The sequence below is a fragment of the Chrysemys picta genome, chromosome 1, assembly GCF_011386835.1.
Source record: "Chrysemys picta bellii isolate R12L10 chromosome 1, ASM1138683v2, whole genome shotgun sequence".
Classification (NCBI taxonomy): Eukaryota; Metazoa; Chordata; order Testudines; family Emydidae; genus Chrysemys; species Chrysemys picta.
In genome coordinates this window covers 334,790,810-334,811,844 of record NC_088791.1, presented here as the reverse complement: position 1 = coordinate 334,811,844, position 21,035 = coordinate 334,790,810, and the positions used below count along the sequence as shown (strand labels likewise).

At 44.9% G+C, this 21,035-nt stretch overlaps 2 protein-coding genes across 8 annotated transcripts in view; one reads left to right on the top strand and one right to left on the bottom strand.

Moving 5' to 3' along the window:
* The window catches only part of PRCP (prolylcarboxypeptidase), a 59,633-nt gene extending 58,097 nt beyond the window's left edge, over nt 1-1,536 (bottom strand). Inside the window, exon 1 of one of the 2 annotated variants that reach the window (XM_042855973.2) lies at nt 1,518-1,536. Coding sequence is in view for 1 of the 2 variants with exons in the window: in XM_024107517.3 (XP_023963285.1) it covers nt 1,133-1,294 (162 nt within the window). In the remaining variant the exon portion in view is untranslated. Of the gene's footprint in view, nt 1-1,132; nt 1,488-1,517 lie in introns of those variants that run through there. The other variant, XM_024107517.3, reaches the window with a different exon arrangement.
* On the top strand, nt 817-18,262 carry DDIAS (DNA damage induced apoptosis suppressor). 6 transcript variants are annotated; one of them, XM_005287578.5, is made up of 6 exons: nt 817-887; nt 1,661-1,965; nt 7,322-7,450; nt 8,826-8,987; nt 12,610-12,727; nt 15,455-18,262. In XM_005287578.5, exons 3-6 carry the CDS (start codon nt 7,338-7,340, stop codon nt 17,972-17,974), a joined length of 2,913 nt encoding a protein of 970 aa, XP_005287635.2. In that variant the 5' UTR covers nt 817-887; nt 1,661-1,965; nt 7,322-7,337; the 3' UTR covers nt 17,975-18,262. The 6 variants fall into 6 exon arrangements, with proteins under 6 accessions (XP_005287635.2, XP_005287634.2, XP_065451875.1 ...); XM_005287577.5 differs by lacking the exon at nt 817-887 and having other exon boundaries at nt 1,664-1,906; XM_065595803.1 differs by lacking the exon at nt 817-887 and having other exon boundaries at nt 1,667-1,906; nt 8,826-8,879.
* The last annotated feature ends 2,773 nt before the right edge of the window (nt 18,263-21,035 follow it).

Sequence of the window (21,035 nt, the reverse complement as noted above, 5' to 3'; positions counted from 1 at the left end):
CTGTACTCAAATAGGATTATCATTCAGATGCTTTATGTCCAATTGCACAATGCTAGGAAATTAGAACAAATTCCATTGAGAATAGCATTATCCAGCATTTTGTAAGAGAGTCTTTCCATTTGTAACAAGACTGCTGGATCCCACAGGCCAACAGTATGTAACTGATGATTTCCTGTTCTGAAGTTTAAAGGGGGGGAAAAAAATCCCCTACTACAGACAGATACAGATGTGCCCCTAAATTCTAAGCAGATACCTCCGCGAAGGATTTCTTTTAAAGGTCTGGTAAAATCTCACAGTGGATTATGCACCACTACTATGTTACTGTTTGTATTACCTCAGCATCTAGTACCATTAGTCAGAGACCAGTATCCCACCATGCGAGGAACTTGACAAACGCAGAACAAAAAAATGGTCCCTGCCTCAAGGAGTTTCCACTTTAAATAAAGCTATTTGAGCTGTATTTCAACAAGACACTTAGGATTTGTCCACACTGCAGTTAAAAATCTGTGGCAGGTCCAGCCAACTGACTGGAGCTCAGAGAGCTTGGGCTAAAGGGCTGTTTAATTGCAATGCAGATGTTTAGAGGCACAGCTACACGGCAATCCAACAGCCCCTGAGCCCAAGCCCGGTGAGCCTGAGTCAGCTGGCATGGGCCAGCTGCAGGTGTTTAATTGTAGTGATTCTCTCCAAGGCTCTTTCACAACTGCCTGAGGTCTCCCTTTGTCCAGGTTAGACACAGCCTCAGAAACATAAGAGAGAAGAAGGCCCTTAACAGACACACCATGAGAAGGAGGCAGATGACCCTCGTGCCAGGGAGTGGGTGCTGATCAACAGGAAGTGGGGCCCTACCCAGACAGCTGTTGGCAGCCCCCACGTATGGGATGCGGGTAAGCCCCCAGAGCTATGCCATACCCCAAAGATGTTGGGGAAGGGGGTCTGAGCTAGCCCCACGGACACACCTCCTCCTGGGAAGGGGGTTGCTCAGTAGGAAGCCCCCCCCCCAGACACTCACGCTGGGGCGGGGCCTGGGGGAGGTGGCCGAAGGGGCTGGGCCCAGCAGAGGGGACCCCCCCAAGACACTCACGCCGGGGGTGCCGGGGCTGGCTCCGGCCGGGCGAGCGGAGGCGCTTACCTTCTGGGGGAAGTAGCGGGTCTGGTAGAGGGCGGTGGGGCGGGGCTGAGCTCTCCCCGGGGGGCCCCGCCGGGGGGCCAGGGGCAGGGCGGAGCGGGCCCCCGGAGGACAGCAGACGCTGCCCAGGCTAAGCAGCAGGAGCAGCCCCGGCAGCCTCAGCATAGTGACTCTGAGCAGCGCCGCCTGCGCGCCGCCCGTTTTATACCGGCCGCGGCTCCCCGGGCACTGCCCGGCCCCGCATGGGGGGCGGGAGAGGCCGAGAGGGGAATCCCGGGGGCGGGGAACGTGAGCGGAGGAAGGAGCGAGTCCGGGGGGGGGGGGCTGTTGGGAGCCTCAGCGCCCCACCCCCAGGCCTAGCGAGGGAAAGGGGTTCGGAGCTATCTGCCTAGGGCCCCCTCAGGAACCCAGGGGGCGGGGCCTACTCCAGCGTGCTGCTCTGCGGCTCTGATTGGTCGGCGGGCCGGGCATGCCAGGATGTGGTTGGATTTCCGGGGATGGGCAATGAGTGTCTCTCTGGCTTGACTGCAGTGATTGGCTGCAAAGCTGGGGATGGCTACCACTGATTGGCTGTTGCGTTTGGAAGCGGTGATTGGCTGCCTGATGGGGCTCAGATGATTCTTTGACTGGTCTCTGCGACGAGCAGCGGTTGGCTACCTGGTCTGATATTGGGAGGCGGCGATTGGCTCCTTGAGGATGCTTCACTCACGTGATCCGTTTCCGCGCTGTTATCCCGGGGGTCGAGGGGAAGGGGGCTGCTGTTGTGCACGATAATTGGTGTGTGAGAACGAGCCTGGGCGTGTCACGTCACTTCCCCTTCGGGCTAAGCGAGCCAGGTGTGTGCGGGCGGAGGGAGCTGGGAGCAGTGTGGCGGGGGGGGGACTTCCCGCTCCCTGAGCCGGGCTGCGATTGGGTGAGTCCAGCAACCCCCAACGGTCTGCCCGTTCCTGGGAACGGCCGCCCCGCCGCGTCCCGGGCATCGCGCCTCCTGCCCGCCGTTACCACGCCGGCACCAAGCCCGCCAAGCTCCCGGGAGCGGCCGCCCCGCCTCAGCCGGGCTGCGCTCCGCCCAGCCGGGCCCCAGCAATGGCCTTGCCGCCGCCGCCCCCGCGTTCGGGACAGGCGGTGTCTGCTTGTGTGTAGCTCCCGGCCACCCGCCTCGGATCCGTCCCCGCAGCGCGGGAGCGGGCGCCGAACGCGGGCGGGAGCTGACGATGTTTGTGTCCAAATTCTCTCCCTCTCCGCCCCCCCCCCCATCAGTTCACTGACCGTCCCCTCAGACCTGGATTAAGGGGCTCCCCCCCCCCCCCCTTCGCTCCTGGGCCCGGATCTCCTGCAGGGAAAGAGACTGTCCGTATGGCCACAGCACTGGGCAGTACGGAAGGTGGTGTCAGAATGACGCACTGCACGTTGCTACCGAGGTGCCAGATCCTAGCTGTGTGGCTTGTTCACCTATGTCTTAATTGGGATGAGCAGCGTCGAGAAGGGCGTGCATTGCATGACCTAATCAGCCTTCCTCATCCGCATTCAGTTTAACAGGGGAAATTAAAATAAATTAAATTAATGGAGCTATCCATTGAAAGGTCATTGAGTCCAGCCCCCTGCCTTCACTAGCAGGACCAAGTACTGATTTTGCCCCAGATCCCTAAGTGGCCCCCTCAAGGATTGAGCTCACAACCCTGGGTTTAGCAGGCCAATGCTCAAACCACTGAGCTATTCCTCCCCCCCCCCCTGAAATGAGGGTGACCAGACAGCAAGTGTGAAAAATCGGGACGGGGGTGGGGGGTAATAGAATCCTATATAAGAAAAAGACCCCAAAACCGGGACTGTCCCTATAAAATCAGGACATCTGGTCACCCTAAGGGGAATAGATTGGTCTAAAATGCCAGAAATGTTAACTGCACAGCTAGTGAGCTCCATTTAGGAGTCTCAGGCTTAGAATGGCAGGAGTACTGCAAGTTCCTATCCAGGTGTATTGCTTTCTTCATGGGCACTTTCAACTCGTGGCTGAAGGGGGGGGGAATTAACTGGCCCACTAGAGGGCACCAAACACTGATTTATAGGGTTTGGGGGGACAACATACCTGGAGAACAGGAATTCTTATTGAAGCCTTTAGATACACAGCACTCTGAGGCAAAAATGATATTCAGGTAATAGCAATTAAAGCTGACTCTGTCTCTCACATGCTTATTACTGAGTGGCCTTAATATTTCCACCATGCAGGAACTGAACTACTGATTGTATAAAGCGACAGAGTCCTGTGGCACCTTCTAGACTAACAGACGTATTGGAGCATAAGCTTTCGTGGGTGAATACCCACTTCGTCAGTCGCAGTGGCGCATGTAGTCTACATGCGTCTGACGAAGTGGGTATTCACCCACGAAAGCTTATGCTCCAATACGTCTGTTAGTCTAGAAGGTGCCACAGAACTCTTAGTCTGGATCTGTAAAAAGCAACAAACACGGCTACCCCTCTGATACGGATTGTATGTTTTTCTATATAAACTGCACCTGAGGCATTAACAACAAAATCTGTAAAATACAAATGTTACACCCCACCTCTTACCCTGTCTCCATTTCAGAATGTGCATTTGTGTTTATTTCCTAGCTGACTGAAAGTGCATAGGTAACAGGGTGTTTTGACTGCATGGTGCCAATTCTTCCAACTTCTCTGCATGAAACTCCTATTGATTTCTATCTGAATTTCATATTTGGAGTAGTTACAAGATCAGACTCATTCTTTGTCCACTCTCGAATTTATTCCATGTCCAAACTTATTTTCTTGGTACTGTTGTGTGGTTCTGTAGCTCTATTGTGTGTGTATTCTTGAAATCAAGACTGTTATGCGGTTTTGGTAGCACTTACGGAACATAATGTGTATACAGTCAAATCTTTCTCCGGTTCATTAATGCTATGGATAATATCGGTCTTCTCATTTGGTATCCTAATGTATTTTGTCTTTCTATGTCTGTTTTCTAAACTTTAAACTCTCTGGGGCTGGGACCATCTTGATATCTGCATAACACTGGACATGTTGTCTGTGCATAACAAAAACAAAGTTAACAAGTCTTGTAACCTGAATATGACAACCGTGCTTGTTCCAAATCTTGATTATCTTTTCCAAAATGGTAGATACGCTCTGCCTGATCTGGCCAAGGCCAGAGGAGATGTCATCAATTATTTAGATACTTTGCCTTAAATATTTACAAAATAGATATCCTTTTGAAATATTTTAATATAGCGATATCTGCAAACACTGCCCTTGAAGTCATACACACGCATACCAGAAGGAGCTATAGGCTGATGCTGTGGATAATGTAGGATCTGGGAATTCAGTTCCCATTGAAATTATTAAAAACATTTTCTCAAAGTTGTAAGTTTTTGGGGGGAGGGGTGTGGCTAGTGTATCTTGAAAAGGGATATATAGGTTTGGATGGTACAATGACAGTGAATCTTGCATAGAGAAGTTTTATGGGCTCTCCTGATGCAGTTGTAAAGCTCTGTGTAGTCCTTTAAAGAAGCTTGATTTCTACATCTCTCACTGCTCAAAAGTAGCTTGTCTGTGACTTGGTTTGAAGTCATAAGACCAGGTGGTTCTACCCTTCTGTGGAGCAGAATACCCTTGGATATTCCTTTTGATTTTAATTAGATTATTTAAGGTGTGAAGGGTATTGCTCATTGTGAGCAATCGTGCCTAAACATTGCCATTATCAATTGTTTGCTTAAAAATGGCACCTTTGGAGCTCACTGGGGATACCTAAATGGTTGAATGCACAAATGCTTATGTCAGTTATAGGAACACTTCAGTTTGTCAGTTTCAGAAATTCACTCTATTCTCCATTCTACGAACTTTAACAATCTGAAGAACTATACATCATCTTAAATAAGGCCCTTAAACAAAGTCCTCCACTTCTATTTGACAGGTTTGGAACCACATCTTTCATACTGATTAGTAGAAGATATTTCTACTATGTAGTAACCCACAGCTGAGACAAATTGATAATTCAGTGAAGAAAACTAGAAGAGCTAGGTTTTTTTAATTAAAACTGTAAACAGTATAAGGTGCTAGCTCTTAAAAAAAAAAAAAAAAAAAAAAAAATCCTCAAATATATTTTAGGGTAGATAACATTTGAATATAGTTGGGGGCATAAAGTTTTAATTTGGAATTTTACCATTGTCTGGGTACAAAGCGGGTGTTCATGGCACCATATGATTAAAAGGGCTCTTTTTCTCTCTATGCCAGTATACTGAGGAGGTTGCTTTACAAAAGCAACATTAAAATTCCAAGTGTTGCCCTGTTGGATTAAAAATGCTTATCATGATGAAACATTTTAAAGAGAAACTTCAACTTGTTTTTTGAACATGATTTGATTTCATGTTAAAAGTAGTTTGAGGGACTTCATCTATATGAGTCCTTCTGATAACTCTTTAGTTTTACAATCACTTTTTCCTAAACATGTTTTTCTCTCCTCCATTGCGGTTTGAAAGACCCACACAAATAAAGAAACAGAGCTGTTGCTGTCAAATACATAAGAAATATTTCTGTAAATGGACTGTCTCACTAAAATGATTGAGTGCTCTGCAGTTTCAGAATTGAAGTCTTGTGGTATAGATTCTTATATTTTAAAAAAACCTGCATAGCAAGAAGCATATATGAATGGCTAAACGACCCTTCGAGAAAACAGCAGCTTTGAGAGTAAAGTGCGCCTAAGCAAAAATGTATGTATTCAAACCAGATCTGCATTTTTTAATTTTGGTGAAACACAAGACTGAAACTGCATGTGCCAAATGTCTGCTCAAAAGAAAGATATTTGAGTTACAGTCCCCTGAAAAATAGATTTATCACAGAGGTGCCTTCTGTGATTTAACCATAGCAGGGGTGGGCAAACTACGGCCTACGAGCTGCACTGTACAGTTCGGCCCCGCTGTGGCCGGGGCGCTGGGTCAGTGGCTGCACCCCGCGGCTCCCGGAAGCCGCGGCACGGCCCTGCACTGGCTCCTACGCGCTCCAATGGGAGCTGCAGGGGCGGTGCCTGCAGTTGGGGCAGCGTGCAGAGCTGCCTGGCCATGCCTCCGCGTAGGAGCCGGAGAAGGGACATGCCACTGCTTCCGGGAGCCGCGGGGTGCGGCCACCGACCCAGCACCCCGGCCAGAGCAGGGCCGAGCTGTACAGTGCCGCTTGAGGTAAGTGCGCTTGAAGCCTGCACCCCCTGAGCCTCTCCCCACACCCCTGCCCCAGCCCTGATCCCACCCCCGGTTTCCAAACCCCTCGATCCCAGCCAGAGCACCCTCCTGCACCCCAAACCTCTCATCCCTAGCCTCACCCCAAAGCCAACACCCCCCAGCCGGAACCTGCATCCCTTCCAGCACTCCTGCCCCAACCCTGATCCCTTTCCTGCCCTCCAAACCCCTTGGTCCCAGCCCAGAACACCCTACTATACCCCAGTCTCCTCAACCCCAGCCCCATCCCAGAGCCCGCACCCTGACCCCAATTTTTGAGCATTCATGGCCCGCTGTACAATTTATATTCCCCAATTTGGCCCTTAGGCCAAAACGTTTGCCCACTCCTAACCTATAGAGTACGCTGGTAATTCTGCAGAGAAAATTAAGACTAGTTAGGAAACTATTTAGCTCCTGATACTGGTAGATCCACATGGGCAGACCTGTGCCTCATTGAAGTTAGTGGTGCACTTTGCTGGTCTGTACTGTTGGATCAAAATGCAGAATTATGGTCTTCATTCTCAATTGAAAGGACAACCTAGTGATTTTCTAAGTGCCTCTTGAGTGCCCAGCGTCCGCCTCTCTCCTGATCCTTTGAAGTTCAACACAATAATGCGACACCATCATGCAGGTGTCTCAGGTTTTTAACCCCATATTGTGACTCTAGCTTAAATAGAAAGAGTTCAGACAATTATGCTTTAAAGCTGGGATGAAGCATAGTTATAATGCCACCTCAAACAGTACAGTATTTTGCAGTACTCATTTGAAAAACTATTAAACGTTTCTCTTTAAAACATCTTCAACTAGCCTTTGTCGTCTTTTTCACAAGGAACAGTAAAAAATATACTGAAGTTAACCGGGATACAGACTACTTTTTTAAAAAAGCTAAAGTTTTATTTTTAGGAAAAAGAAGTTTGTGTTAATTTCATAAATGAGAATCTCATCAGATCATTTTGTGTTTCTCTCTTTTCAGGTGCCACTGCAGACACATGAATGGCAGGAGAAGACTGTTAGCTGCCTCTGTAATTTCTGTCCAAAACTCCAGCTTTGTGTATCCTTCTTGTCAAAACTGCTTTTCTAAGCTGATACTAGATTCTAATAGGTAGGTCAAGGTTGGGGCATTGCTAATTGTTCATTTGGAAAGCACCTAGCACACTTTAGGAGCTATAAACATAAAGTGGCCTTTAAAAAGTTGTTTTAAAACTATTATGTTAGTGCCTGGGAACTCTAGTCATGGACCAGGATCCGCTTGTTCTTGGCCCCATACAAAAATAGTCCTTGCCCCAAAGAGTTTACAAATGTAATTATAAGATGACACAGCAGGTGAGACAAAAGACAGAAGGGGAGCACAATGAGAAAATTCTCATGATCGTCAATAACAGTGGTCTCAGCACAATAGCAGCTTAACTGTTGTCAAGTTTTTTGTATGCATTATGGCAATGAAGAGTTTTGGGGGGTGGGGTTTGAAAGAGGCCGAATATGGGGCACTGAGCACATAATACGTTTTACTTTTCCATACATTCCTTGAAGTCTAGATTCATTAGTTCCTGCTTTCTTATGCCAGTAGGAACTATGGGCTCAATCATGCATCTATAGACACTTTCTCCTAGATGTCTTAACTTCAGTTTAACATGACTAAAACTGAGCTGGTTTCTTGAACTTCATGAACCCTTTTGACTGTCCTCATTCTGTGACTGTAGACAACCCCATCCTTCCTCTCATAACATGGGGTCCTCCTGTGTGATTTCTCCTCCTCACCATATATCCAGACAGTGCCCAAATTTTGCCCTTTCCTACTCCACAGCATTTGGCAATAACAGTGCCATTGTTCTGTAAAATCAAGAAACTCCCACAAATGTGTGGAACATCCAGACTGATGTGCTGTCAAACCCTGGGCACTGAGATTCCAAAACACATGAAAACATTGAATTCCGTAAATACTAAATCAAGACATCCAGCTTTATGAAGCTCGATATCGCCATAGTGTCAGATATTGGAGAGAAGATAGATGTTGGAGGTTTCTAACATCCAAGGGGGTTTTGTTATCTCTTTTTGATTTATCCAAACTCTAGGTACTAGAGTAAATAATTAAAAAAAAAATCCAAAATACAAAAACTGCTGTGCTAGGAGTTTCAAAGTAAAGTCAGTCATCCGTCAACCCTCCAAAAAACATTAAAATAACCCCAACACCCTGCCCCCCCCAGCGTCTATTAAGCTTATGTTTACTAAATGTGTAAAAGAGTTTCACTGAAGTTCATGGGGCTTTGCATGATCACAGGAATCTGCCTTTGTTGAACTTATTGCAGGATTGGGGCCATAAAGAGCAAAGAATAAGAGAGGAGAAAAAAAAACAAAAAAACTCTAAATTTCTGATTTGGTACGAGGTGTATGATGCTGGTAGTATTTATTGATGGATAGAAATTCTTACTACATCAACTAACAACAATGTGTGCTCATTTTTCTTACTATCTTACCAGGTTTAACTGTCTAAAATGTGGCTGCACAGGTGAAGCTAAGGATGCAAACTACAGGTATAAGCTGTCCCTAAAAGTTGCTGGCACTAGTGATTTATTTGACATTACCGTGTTTGGAAGCTCTTTAGAGCCATTCTTTGGGGTCACAGCAGGAAGTCTGCAGAGGTAAAGGATGACTTTTTTTTTTTTTTTTTTTTAATTATGTAGTTGCCTCCCCAACCTCAGCCTAGCAGAATCTGGAGAGGGGTGTGTGGGAATAGAGGGGATATGGCTTCATTTGTGGCTCTAAATGTTCGTGGCTCTGCAATGTGTGTGGCTACATTCGTGGCTCTAAATATTTTCTTAGAACTGTTTACCAACTTGGTATCTGAGCAGTATTCCTCAGAAAGCTGGTAAAAAATTAGATCTGGGTAGATGGTGATTTATTTGTAAGGGAGAACTCAGGAAAATATCCACTTGTTATAAGCATTTATTTGGCACCTATCACCATATTATCTGGACACTTTTTAAAAGACTTAAGTTGAGACATTAAAGATCTTTCTAAGAGACCAAATCCTATGAATCCTACTGCCTGCAACTTAATCCATCTACTAGGAAACCAGGTGTTAACATTTGAGAAGATCTTGTCAAAGAGGTGCACCTCACAATTCCATTTCACTAACAGTTGATTGGTATGACAGCTGTACAAGTGTTGCCAACGTGTAGGAGAGAGACCTGAAGGATCTCTATTAAAGGTAGGTATTATCTGCCCTTTGTGAGGTTCACGTTGCATTTGGAGTTTGGTCCCTTATATCCCTTTGTCATTAGTGATCATTCCTGGTCTGATGGCAAGTTGCTAAATAACAGCTTTCTTCTGGCTTAGACACACTTTTCTGCATCATTTAGATGCCTCATTGGGGGCATATCTCTCTTGCACTACCTTGTGTTTTGGACATTGAGGTAGAAAATGTCTTAGCTCTTCACTGAAGTGGCCAGGTTTGCATTTAGCAAGGAGTGAATTCCCAGGCTTGCTACTGAGAACTCAACCACCAGCCCTACAAGCTTCACCCTTTGGCCATAAAAAATCCTCACTATAAAAATCTTATTTTGATTTGACTTAAACGAGAATTTTATGCATGTGATCAGTAGGAGCAGAGTTGGACCTAAGCCAAGCATTTCTGCAAACACCACCTTAATAGCTTCTGTAGGTAGGGAATACGTTCCCACCCATCTGATTTGTATTATCCTTTGCTAACTCTCTAATAACATACTTACAGCTTGTTCATCAGCTTCAAGACCATCATCTGACCTCTCCCTCTCTCAAATTTCACACACAAGTTGAAATTGTCTTACAGACAGGTTGTTTTGTTTTACATTCTGAATGGTTAGGAAAATATTCTTTCTTTTTTATCCCAGTGTGGCACCTGTTACTCCTGGGAGAATTGGGCACTACTGCGTGTGTGCATAATTAACAAGCTCCACAGATTTCTAATTTTTTGCGCAGAAAAAAGGTTCTGCTGAAATGTTGCTGCCATTCCGCCTTTTGCCCACGAGAGGGCACTGTGGCGCAAAAACAGCAGCAGCTCCCAGCAGAAAATAACTTCTGCAATTCCGCCTTTTGCCCACCATAGGGCACTGTGGCGCTAGAACAAAGCTACAACTCATGGCCAGCAAGAGGAGAGAGAGCTGCCTTCTTCGCAGAGCTTGTCAGGCCTGGTCAGGAGACAGGCTATGGGAAGACAGACAGCGTGAGGTGCTAGGGGGAGTCAGAAAGGGGCTCATAAGGGCTAGTGGGGGAGGACAGACTGGGGCAGGGGCTGAACGGGAGTGGCGGCACAGGGCCATAGTGGGGAGGGAGGTGTAGACACACATGGGGACAGAGGAGTGGCTGGGTGGGGGCAGAAAGACACATGGGGGGCAGGGGCAGATGTGCCTGATTGAATGGAAGAGGCTAGGGGTCTGCATGGGGAAGAGCCCTAACAATTCCTTCCTGCCCCCCCCCCCCCCCAAAAATCTGTTCCATACTTTTCCCACCCATACTCAACAACCCTCCAAGTTCACACCCAAGCTCCTTCGCAGCAATTTACTTCCCTCTACTTCAGCTCCTCCTTTACCTCTGACTCCCACAAACCTTTGCACTGTTTCTGAGGGGTGTTGGGAAAATGGTTCTGTACTGTAGTTTAAATGAATTATTACTCAGAGTTCTGTATTAATATGCCTAGTAAGGAATCTATTTGTCAAAAAACATTTCCTGAATCTTTTTTGTTGTCTGTATTGTTACAGACATACTTGCTGACAGGTATTTGGAAATAAATGACCAAAAATAATTGAAACTGGTGTGATTATATTGTGTTTTGCCAAATAAAAGTATGCAAACTTCAGCATATTTTAAAATATTGTGCACAGCATTTTTAATTTTTGGCACAGAATTCCACCCGGAATAACCTGTCCATCAGGCAGGCACCATCATTAGAGTAATATGTGGTACCATCTTCTTACCAACTGACATTCTCATGCTCCAATTCCATGTTTTCTAGTTCCTTTATCAGCAGTAGATGATATGAATAGGGAGTGTATAGCATCTCAGGGCTTGTCTACACTGACAGTGCCGCAATGGCACTTATTACGCCAACGGGAGAACTTCTCCCATTGGCATCGGTCGGGGTTCTCAAACTGGGGGTTGACCCCCCTGGGGGTCACAATGTTATTACATGGGGGGGTCGTGAGCTGTCAGCCTCCACCCCAAACCCCACTTTGCATCCAGCATTTATAATGGTGTTACATTAAAAACACTTTTTTATATATTTATAAAGGGGGTCGCTCTTAGAGGCTTGCTATGTGAAAGGGGTCAACAGTACAAAAGTTTGAGAACTACTGGCGTAGGTACTCCACCTCCCCGAGAGGCGATGGTTATGTTGACAGGAGAAGCGCTCCCATCAACATAGCACTGTCTATACTAGGGGTTAAGTTGATATAACTATATCACTTAGGGGTGTGGAAAATCCCCTGAGCAACATAGTTATACCGACAAGTTTGTAGTGTAGACCAGGGCTCAGTCTGTGTGCACACATGCTTCTGTACATTTTTATTACTTTGTAGCAGAAGAATGTATCGTTAATACTTCATTTTTAAAAAAAATCCACCCAGTGTGGTGTGAATTTATTGCTATACTTCAAACTTGGTGCTAGCTTTAATTTTTGGCCTTGTCTACAGTAGAACATTGTACTGCTCTTACTATATTGTTATACCTGAAATGGCAGAACTCTCACCCCCTCTTAGTGTGGACAAAGTTATATTGTTATAAGTGTGCTTAATACCAGTATAGCTATTCCCGTACCAGAAGGGGAACAAGTTACTCTGGTATGTCACCTTTATACCAGTATAACTGCATCCACACACTGGGTGGTACCGATCTAACTATCAATAAAAACACACCCTTAACAGAAATACTTATACTACTGTAAAAATTGTGTACAGGCCAGTTCTAAAGCAAATTATGTAGTTGTCTGATTCTGCTTACTCCATTATTTCCCTACTTGATATTTTTTTTTTCCAGTTGTATGTGTGTCCTTACTTCTCTTCTGAATAATCTGGAAATGACAGATAGTTAAGTTGATTCTCTGCAGATCACTGCTTTGTCACTGCTAACTTCCTACTCTGATTTCATCTTTTCATTCTATGTGTAGCTCAAAAACCTAACCCAATACCCCATCTTTAGTGTGGGTGCCCTAATCATTACAATTTAAATACTACGTAAAGCTTTCTCTGCCCCATGTCAATACTTAACATTTAACTTTCTTAATTGAAGGTATATTCAAGATTTTAACCAAGTATCAGGAGAGCTGGACAGAGATGCATCTCCACGTGTGTTAATTCAAGCAGTCAAAACTTGTTTCATTGGGAAAAGATTTATATTTGGAGTGAAGGTAACTTTCCACATTTGATCCATTAGCTTCCAGTTGAATCGTGCAAATTTTGCTAAGCAGTCTTGAGAGTCTAATATATCCTGTTCCCACACTGACAGTAACAGAACAGCATGTATGATGTCTTCTGGGGACTGAAATATCCAGCAAAGAAGGCAGTGGGGCTAGGCCACAAGATGAGGAATCAGACCTGTGTGCCACTCTCAGTTCTGCTACTAACTTCCCATGTAATTGAGTAAGGCCCAGATCCGCAAAGGTACTTAGCAGCCTATACCCCAGATTTAGGCATCTACGTTAGGCACCACTGCCATCCACAAAACCCCCGCTCGGCTGTTATCTGTAGGACCTTAGGCCATTTGGCACCTGAATTTTCAGGGTAAGGTTCCCTTGACACCTAAATTTCTGCCTCTGGCCACATGCATTGTTGCCTCCCTCTAGGCATTCAGATGTCTATCTCTCGCCTAAGCCCCAGTACAATCCACGAACTGGGAGAACTATCTCGCCTGTGGGGTCTGATCCAATGGGCATGCTCAGAGCAAGCCTACTGAATCGGGCCCCATTCAAAACTTGCCAGGAGGTACCCACCATTGTAACTCTTAGTCTAGTGGCTAGAGCACTCACCCAGGATGTAGGAGACCCAGGTTCAATTCCCTTCCTGCCTAATGGGGAGAGAGGATTTGAACAGACGTCTCCCACACCTCTCAGGAGAGTGCTCTAACCACTTGGCCATGAGATATATATCTCAGTCTCTCCTGATGAAGCTAGTCCACTTTGAATAAATATTTTAGTCATTGGAGCCAGGAGACTGGACTTGAGGTCTCCCACCTCCCAAGTGGGTGCCCTAACCCCTGGACTATAGTGTAACTTTCTCTCTCTCTCTCTCCAAATGTCTCATGTGTGTGTTTGGGGTTTTGTTTTGTTTTTTGTTTAATATTCGGACACTGCAAGATGAAAAGTGTTAAACATATTATTATAATTGCTACAGTTTAGCATCTGCACTCTCAGACCTTCATGCATTTGAGTTTTAGAGATCTCCACAGATCTGAAGACACTACTAGAAACTGATAGCTCAATAGAAACCTCCGAGGTGTTGGTTATATTTTTTATTTTAAACTTTCATTTTAAACATTTTATATCTTTGTAATCTCAGGTTTTGTTAATCTCTAGACTGAAATGTCTGGACTAAATCCTGAGAGATACTGGTTAGCTCCCACTCCCACAGACGTGATGGGAATTCTATGTGACCTGTGTATTTCTAGTGCACCTGTCTCCCTGGTATCTGAATACTGGAAGTTGGGAGAGCAGCTTTATGTGAGAGTAGCTATTCACTAAGGTTCCAGTTCTCCTGCCCTTATATATGTGAGTACTCTTTATGCACCTGAACAGTCCTTTTGATGGAAATGAGGCTACTCATTGTAAGGATTACTCAAATGTTTGCGTGTCTGACTGGGTATAGTTGTGTACAGGTGTATACACAACTATACACGCTCCCAGCTCAAAACACCAGTATTAGACTCTGCAGTGTTAAAACTAAGACTCAAATACAAAGGGATTACCCTAGCCTATAAGTAGCTACATGGGGAACAAACATTTAATAATGGACTCTTCAATCTACCAAGCAGCACAAATTCAGACTGGAAATAGGCATGTATTTTTAACAGTGAGGGTAATTAACCATTGGAACAACTTACCAAGAGTCATGGTGGATTCTCCATCACTGACCATCCAAGATTAGATGTTTTTCTAAAATACCTGCTCTAAGAATTATTTTGAGGAAGTTCTCAGACTTGTGCTATTGAGGAGGTCAGACTAGATGATCATAATGGTCCCTTCTGGCCTTGGAATCTGTGAATCATTCTGCAATCTGTACCTTCCACCAGTACATACATACACACACTACTTTCTTCTAAACCATATCTCCTCCCTCTCAATTGTGGTCTTAAACACCACACGCAGAACTGCAGAGTCTGGGTTTTCTGACACAAAGTACTTGCAGGTAGCTATAATTTGGGCAGTTGCTCAGCTGTGGCATTTCCTCTAGACACTACAGGTGTTTTAATCGCTCCATGAGCTACATGCTTTATGCCTTTCTTTTTCCAAGAATGCCTCTAAATTTCAACCTGCAGTTTCCATCCAGTGAGTGATAAACGGGGGTGCAAATGGAGTTCCACGTGAGGCGCCTCTGATAATCTGGCCATTCAGCTCCAGCACTATCTAGACCTAACTGAGGGGGTCCAGGTAATATTCCTCTCCCATCCATACCCCTGGGTATCAGGGTGCCCAGCTTTGAGCATTGCTCAGTATGTCATAGTTCAAAGGAAGGTATCTGCTGTCTAGTGGCCACCTAGTCAGTTATGCAGTACGTCCCTCCTCACAAGGTGGCCTTCTCTAGTGAAGTAGTTTTTCTTCTGCCCAAGTGTCGTCTTTTCCCCTCAGAATTCCTACTGAGTTTTCACCAAGCACTCTGAAAATTCTTCATATCATTGCCATAAAGGCCTTCTGGGTGGGATGTCCTTTATAGCCTTCAGTAGCACTCATTTGCTAGGGTGTGCTGCTGTGAGACAGCAGGTTTTTCTCCCTTTCCCAAAGACCCTGATGAAAAGAGAAGGTCTTTAAAATGAACTGTGGACTGGACTTGTTTGGACCTTTCTTGCTCTCAGTCCCCATAAAATTTTCCTCTGTATCCAGACAAATCATTACACTAATAAACTTAATGAATTCTTTTTGCAGAGTTCTGAAAACCATGATGGAGGGCACTCTGTTTCTGACAGCACTTTGCCAAACTGCTCCAGAATTAATAGACTTACAAGAGATCTTACAGCCTGCCAGATCTTCCTGCCAAACACTGCTGTTGCCGGCTTTACTGTTATCAGCTACTTCCATCGGCTCCTGCAATCTGCTAATTTCAGGAGCAGTTGCAGTAGCTCACAGCGACCCGATTGTCCTTTCATTGCAATAGATCAGCCTAGCAGTGAGCTCAGCAGCTTGTGTAGCTCTGGCAGCAACTCATGTTTTGTTCAGTCAAGTGGCCGAGAGAGTTTTTCAGGACCCTGGCAGCAGTCCTTTGGCCTGACTTCTTCATCTGTTGATTGGGTAACAACAGAAGATTTTTCATCTTTAGAACTGGGCAAGGCTGCCGGTGAACAGTGTAAACTACAGGAGAGGGGTTTCTCTGCAGAACTATGCAGCTTAAGTCCCAGCAACCAAACCATTCAAGATTTGCAGCTCTGTAACTCGGTGAATGAGAGAAATGAACAGGAAGATAATGAATTTAGTTCACTATCCAGTAGGTCAAACACAATCACTGTGACTGAAAAACTAGAGAGCTTCTCTTCTTTAAAGAGAGAATGGTCACCTGACAGGAACAGCTCCAGGTTGTTACAAAGCCCATTGGATTTGGGGGTAAAATACTCTTGCCTAGAGATTATCAGCAAACATGATTACTTTCAAGAAAAATCTTGGAACTCCTTGCTTTGCCAGAGAAAAGATGATTCATTTTGCTCCTCAGCAGTGTCTCCTAATCATGGAAGTGCAGCTGGAATGTCTCAGGATGACCCTATGATTTGGGACGAGCTGCCATTCTCTGAAAGTCTAAATGATTTCATAGCCAGAATTGAAAACAACAAGAGCACCATATCCCCAGTAGGTCTCAATGCTCATAAATGTTCCCTTCGTGAAAGAAATGAGTTGGATGAAAATCATAGCAAAACATCTTGTAGGCAAGGCATTGTACATACTGCCTGCAAATCAACCACCACAACAGGGAGGTCCCCACAACTAGCAGAGAATGTGAATACTTGCAAAGAGCATATTCTCTCCTGCCATCAATCAAACCTCACTCCCATAAATGGCCAAGTATCACAATGTGAGCCTTTGTACAGCATTTTATCTACAAGTACTAAGGGAGGCAGAGAGTCTGACTTTATACCTGACCCACCTCTGCTAGCGGGCAATTTTCTACAATCTGAGAAAGCAAATGTTAATATTTCAAACAATGCCCATTCTTTCACCAACCTTCAGTGTACTATGAAAGATGCAGAAATCTCGTATTTACAAAAGAGAGAGAAATCTGCCCATTTACATTCTCTGTATGATGGCTGTGTAGCCAATTGGGAAAATAAAGAAAATTGTAGTTATCCACCAAACCTAAGAACAGATCTTACAATCTCTCAGGAACTGGGCTGTGATTCAGCAGCTCCCTACAAAGCTAAAAATATGTGTAAGAGAGAATTAGAACCATTAACTGAATTGCAAGAAAATACTGTTAGAGCTATAAACCAGAATGACGTGCTACAGAACAACTCCAAAAGCAGCTACAATGCTTCTGCTGACCTCTTTGATGCTAGTGCCAGAGAGATAGAAACCATGGTCGAATTTTCAAATAAGTCTCACAACTCTTCAGCACAGGAAGATGTTTTGACTGAAAAGTACACAGCATCTGAATTAGTGTGTAGTCCATTAGATGTTGGCTGCAGCTCTTCTGAGTGCAGATCCTCACTTAGTTTACCACCTCCTTTTGGTAAACACAGTACACCCATAAGTTACTCACTTTATGATTCAGAACTTGATCTGGTAGATACCCAGAACTTTGTTCCTTATTCACAGTCAACTCCTGTTGCAAGACCTCTTCAAAAATTCAGATCCCAGAGGGGGAGAGAATCAGTTCTCCCTAAATTGACATCTAAAAGTCCTACTAAAATCCACTGCAAATGTAAACAGTCTAGGCCTTCTTTTAAAAATACTTTATTAAGACAGCTTACCAGCAAGTTCCTGAAACACAAAAGATCAAGTAACACAGCCATCAAGAAGTCTGTTTCACAAGAGTCGTTTATCAACAGTGAGGTGCCAGAGAATGATTCTAAAGAATGGATCCCTCCATCAGCAACAAAATTGTTACAGCCAGTTGCATTTTCTAATTTAAAAACAGTTGGATTGCAAGCCAGGAGCCCAGCTATCTGCAAACCCATTGACAAAAAAACGATTTCTGAAAACAAAGCCAACAGTGGAAAGTCAAGAACTGATACGTGTTTAAGAAGCAGAAAATTAAATCCTATGAATAGAGCTGAAATTCCAACAACTCCTATACCTGCAAATGCTGCTACGGCCTCGCTTCTAAAAGATGCGGTCACTGGTACTTGTGCCTGCTCAGAAACCCAGAAGAGCCATTCATGTGCAACTTATTTAGTGGGTGGACTGGATGAGGCAGTTAGCTGGTCTCCTGAACTGTTTACAGAAAAATACTATTTCTAAGTATGTGGCTTTTGGGGGGGAAAAGCCTCATCTTGAAACATGACTCTACCTCATTTTGTTTAATTTTTGGAAGAGTGCCAGCATTACCGGAGAAGGAAATGGGACGTTTTAAAAAAGTTTAATTATTCATATGTCTCTCAGCATCTGTCTCATTTAAGATGAATTATGCCTAGCTGCAAGCCTTTTGTCCTGCACCGAGGTTGGGGCACACAGAACCCTGCTGTCACATTATTTTATTGTGGATGAAATGACTAAGCTAAAAAAAGTGAAATAAAAGTTTAACATTAATAGACTGTGCAACCTTACTTTTCAAGCCTATTCAAGCAAAGGTTTGTCTAGCCAATAATTGTATCCTCCCCAGAGAGAGAGAGCCCTAGGAATGCACCATTCTCCTGCTTTGTTCAAAACACAGGCCCTGGATTCTGCTTTCAGTGAAATCCTTTTGTGGAAGGCTGACTTTGCTGTTTTAGGACCTGTTAGGAAATAAGTCACAGGAGGGAAGAAATTCCATTCTAAAACATTAGGTCCTGTGACTGGAACTAGGCATCTGATGACCTGCATTCAGTTCCATCTCTGCTACCCATTTAGCTTTGTCTGTGAGGGAGGTCATTATGATATTTCTAATGCACCTGTCTTGGCACCAGGAACCATATCCAGTCCCCAGTCAGGGGAGTCAGTAGGAGACTTTTCATTATTTCAGGGGCTAGTGGAATGGGCTCCAAGGCATCCACTGTCTCTGAGCCTTAGATTTTTCAATCTGCAAAAGAAAACTCAGCCACTGAGAGCTACTTGAAAGCAGTGTGTAAATGCAGATCGATTCCTGTTCCAAATCTGCCTGAACAGCAGCTTTCCTTTATTTTCAGCATGGAAATTCCATCTGCCCTCTGGAGCTCTGAAAAATCTCTCCCCCATTTCTCTACCCTACCTCATGGCTCCCACATTGTAGCCACTCATCTCCTACCCAAAGACTTTGAAGCCCCTCGCTGTTTCTCTGTAATTGGCGAGAAGGGTCACTCAGTTAGCAGAAGGTGCTTCCTCCTTCTTAGGAGCTGACTGTATTGGCACTGCAGTGTTTCCGAAAGCCAAAAAAGAAAAGCCGTTAGTGGACACGTACCAAGGCTCTGTAATATCCCCAAACAAATCCACTTTAAAAAAAACTTTTCAGTTGTGCTCTGTGATGTACAAGGTGAGGACCTCATACCCATTCACAGTCTGATCTTCAGCAGCCCAGGAGGCAGAGCCAGAGTCATTCTCCATCTGTACGTGCAGGTAGTGAGACACAGAGGTTCAGCGACTTGCCGGAAGTCTGTGGTAGACAGACAGGCATAGAACCCAGATTGCCTCAGTTCCAGAGCAGAATCTTAACCCTCGACAGACCATCTTTCCTCTCGACCTTCTACTACTCACTGTGGCACTCTGACACCGAACAAGAGTTCTTCCCACTTCTGGGGGTCCTACACCACTAGGTGGTGAAGGGAAACTGGCTGGGCCACATTGAGGGGCCTACAGGAATGTTCTGCCAGCCCTATCCCATTTGTGGATCCTAGACAGAGGTCTGAGAGGAAGAAAACACATAGGCTCAGCTACACCATAAAGCACAAAATAGAATTTAAAAAAAAACTTAAGTGAACAGAAAAAAAAAAAATGAAGTTCTTTACCTACTTGAACAGTGCCACCTAAAAACTGGTGATCTTCATCACAGGTTCTGGGCAGCTGTCCAACCAGCTGTCTTGTGAGTAAGTATCTAGTGATTCTCCACACTGCACAAGTGTAATCTCTGCCCCTCATGCTGTATGCACAAGACAGAATTATTCAAAACACCCAGTGAGTGGAACACACCAATAACGTGAGCAGGTACAGAGATGTAAAAGCCATAGATGGTGTGCCCCTGCAGCAGAGAACAGTGCCTTTCCCTGTGGGACAGATGCACCAGCCCCGAGGCCTTGCAGCACTCTGGGCAGGGATGGAAGGGGAAGGGACATGCTGCAGTTGGAGTACCAGAAGGCGGCAGGGTAGTGTGGCTGCTTTGTGCTGGTTCAGTCATGCTAGTGCAATTCTCATCTGCAGATGAGGGTGCGATACTGAGTTTTGACTGTCTGCACTTGTGCCCATGTTGTCTATTCACACTGAGCTGCCTCACAAGTTGTTTGGCATATTTGATTAAGTCCTATTTGCCAGCTGGCATCTACCCATCATCAGCCACTCAGTGCAGTTGGGTGTGACCATCAGGCTTGGATGTCTAGAAATACATATTAGCATGGCTATTGTATGTAGAAGATAGACCCACACTTACTGTAAGGCAAGTATCCAGCTGGCACAGAAATAAACAGTTCAGCTTCAGGGACCTCTCCATTCCAGTTGTAATGTTCTTACGTGATGTTCATTATGGGAAAACATCTACATAAGGATACAATGTCCATGCTAGTTTAGAACAGTACAAAAGACCAGGGTCTGCACGAATGGGGAACTGTGATGCAAATATACATTACAGACCATCCCATTTCACAGCTACAATGCAATTGATGTCAGCAGGGTTTTGCCTTTCTTAATAGAGGAAAATTTGGCCCTTATGTCCTGCAATGTCTTGCTCTGCAGCAGCTGAGCTGTGGAATCCAAAGCCACGTATTGGCACCAAGTCTTAGGAATGGCTAATTGCAACACATCTGCTGGATGGCAGAACTCACAAGGCAAGGCCTAATCTTCCATGGCGTTTAGCTAAATGTAAACAGGTGAAGGTAACAATGCAGAGCCCAACGGCAAAAATCTTAAATAAATAAATTGCACACCAGTGCAAAGCGTAGATAAAGCAAGTACTTGCCCTAAACCCCCACCCTTTGCACTTGCATGCAAGCCATTCATTTATAAAGAAATTCCCTGGCACCTCTTATGTAGAGATCTCAGAGTGTCTCATGTTAATGAATTAAACTGAGAGCCCTTCAGGGAGAGGAGGGGAGGGGAAAGATTGATTGGTTTTACTCTTATGACCCCATCATGATGGTTTCTAGTCCCTGCCTCACTTGGTCCCTTTTTCTTCCTGGGGTGCTCTGCGCACTGCTGAGTT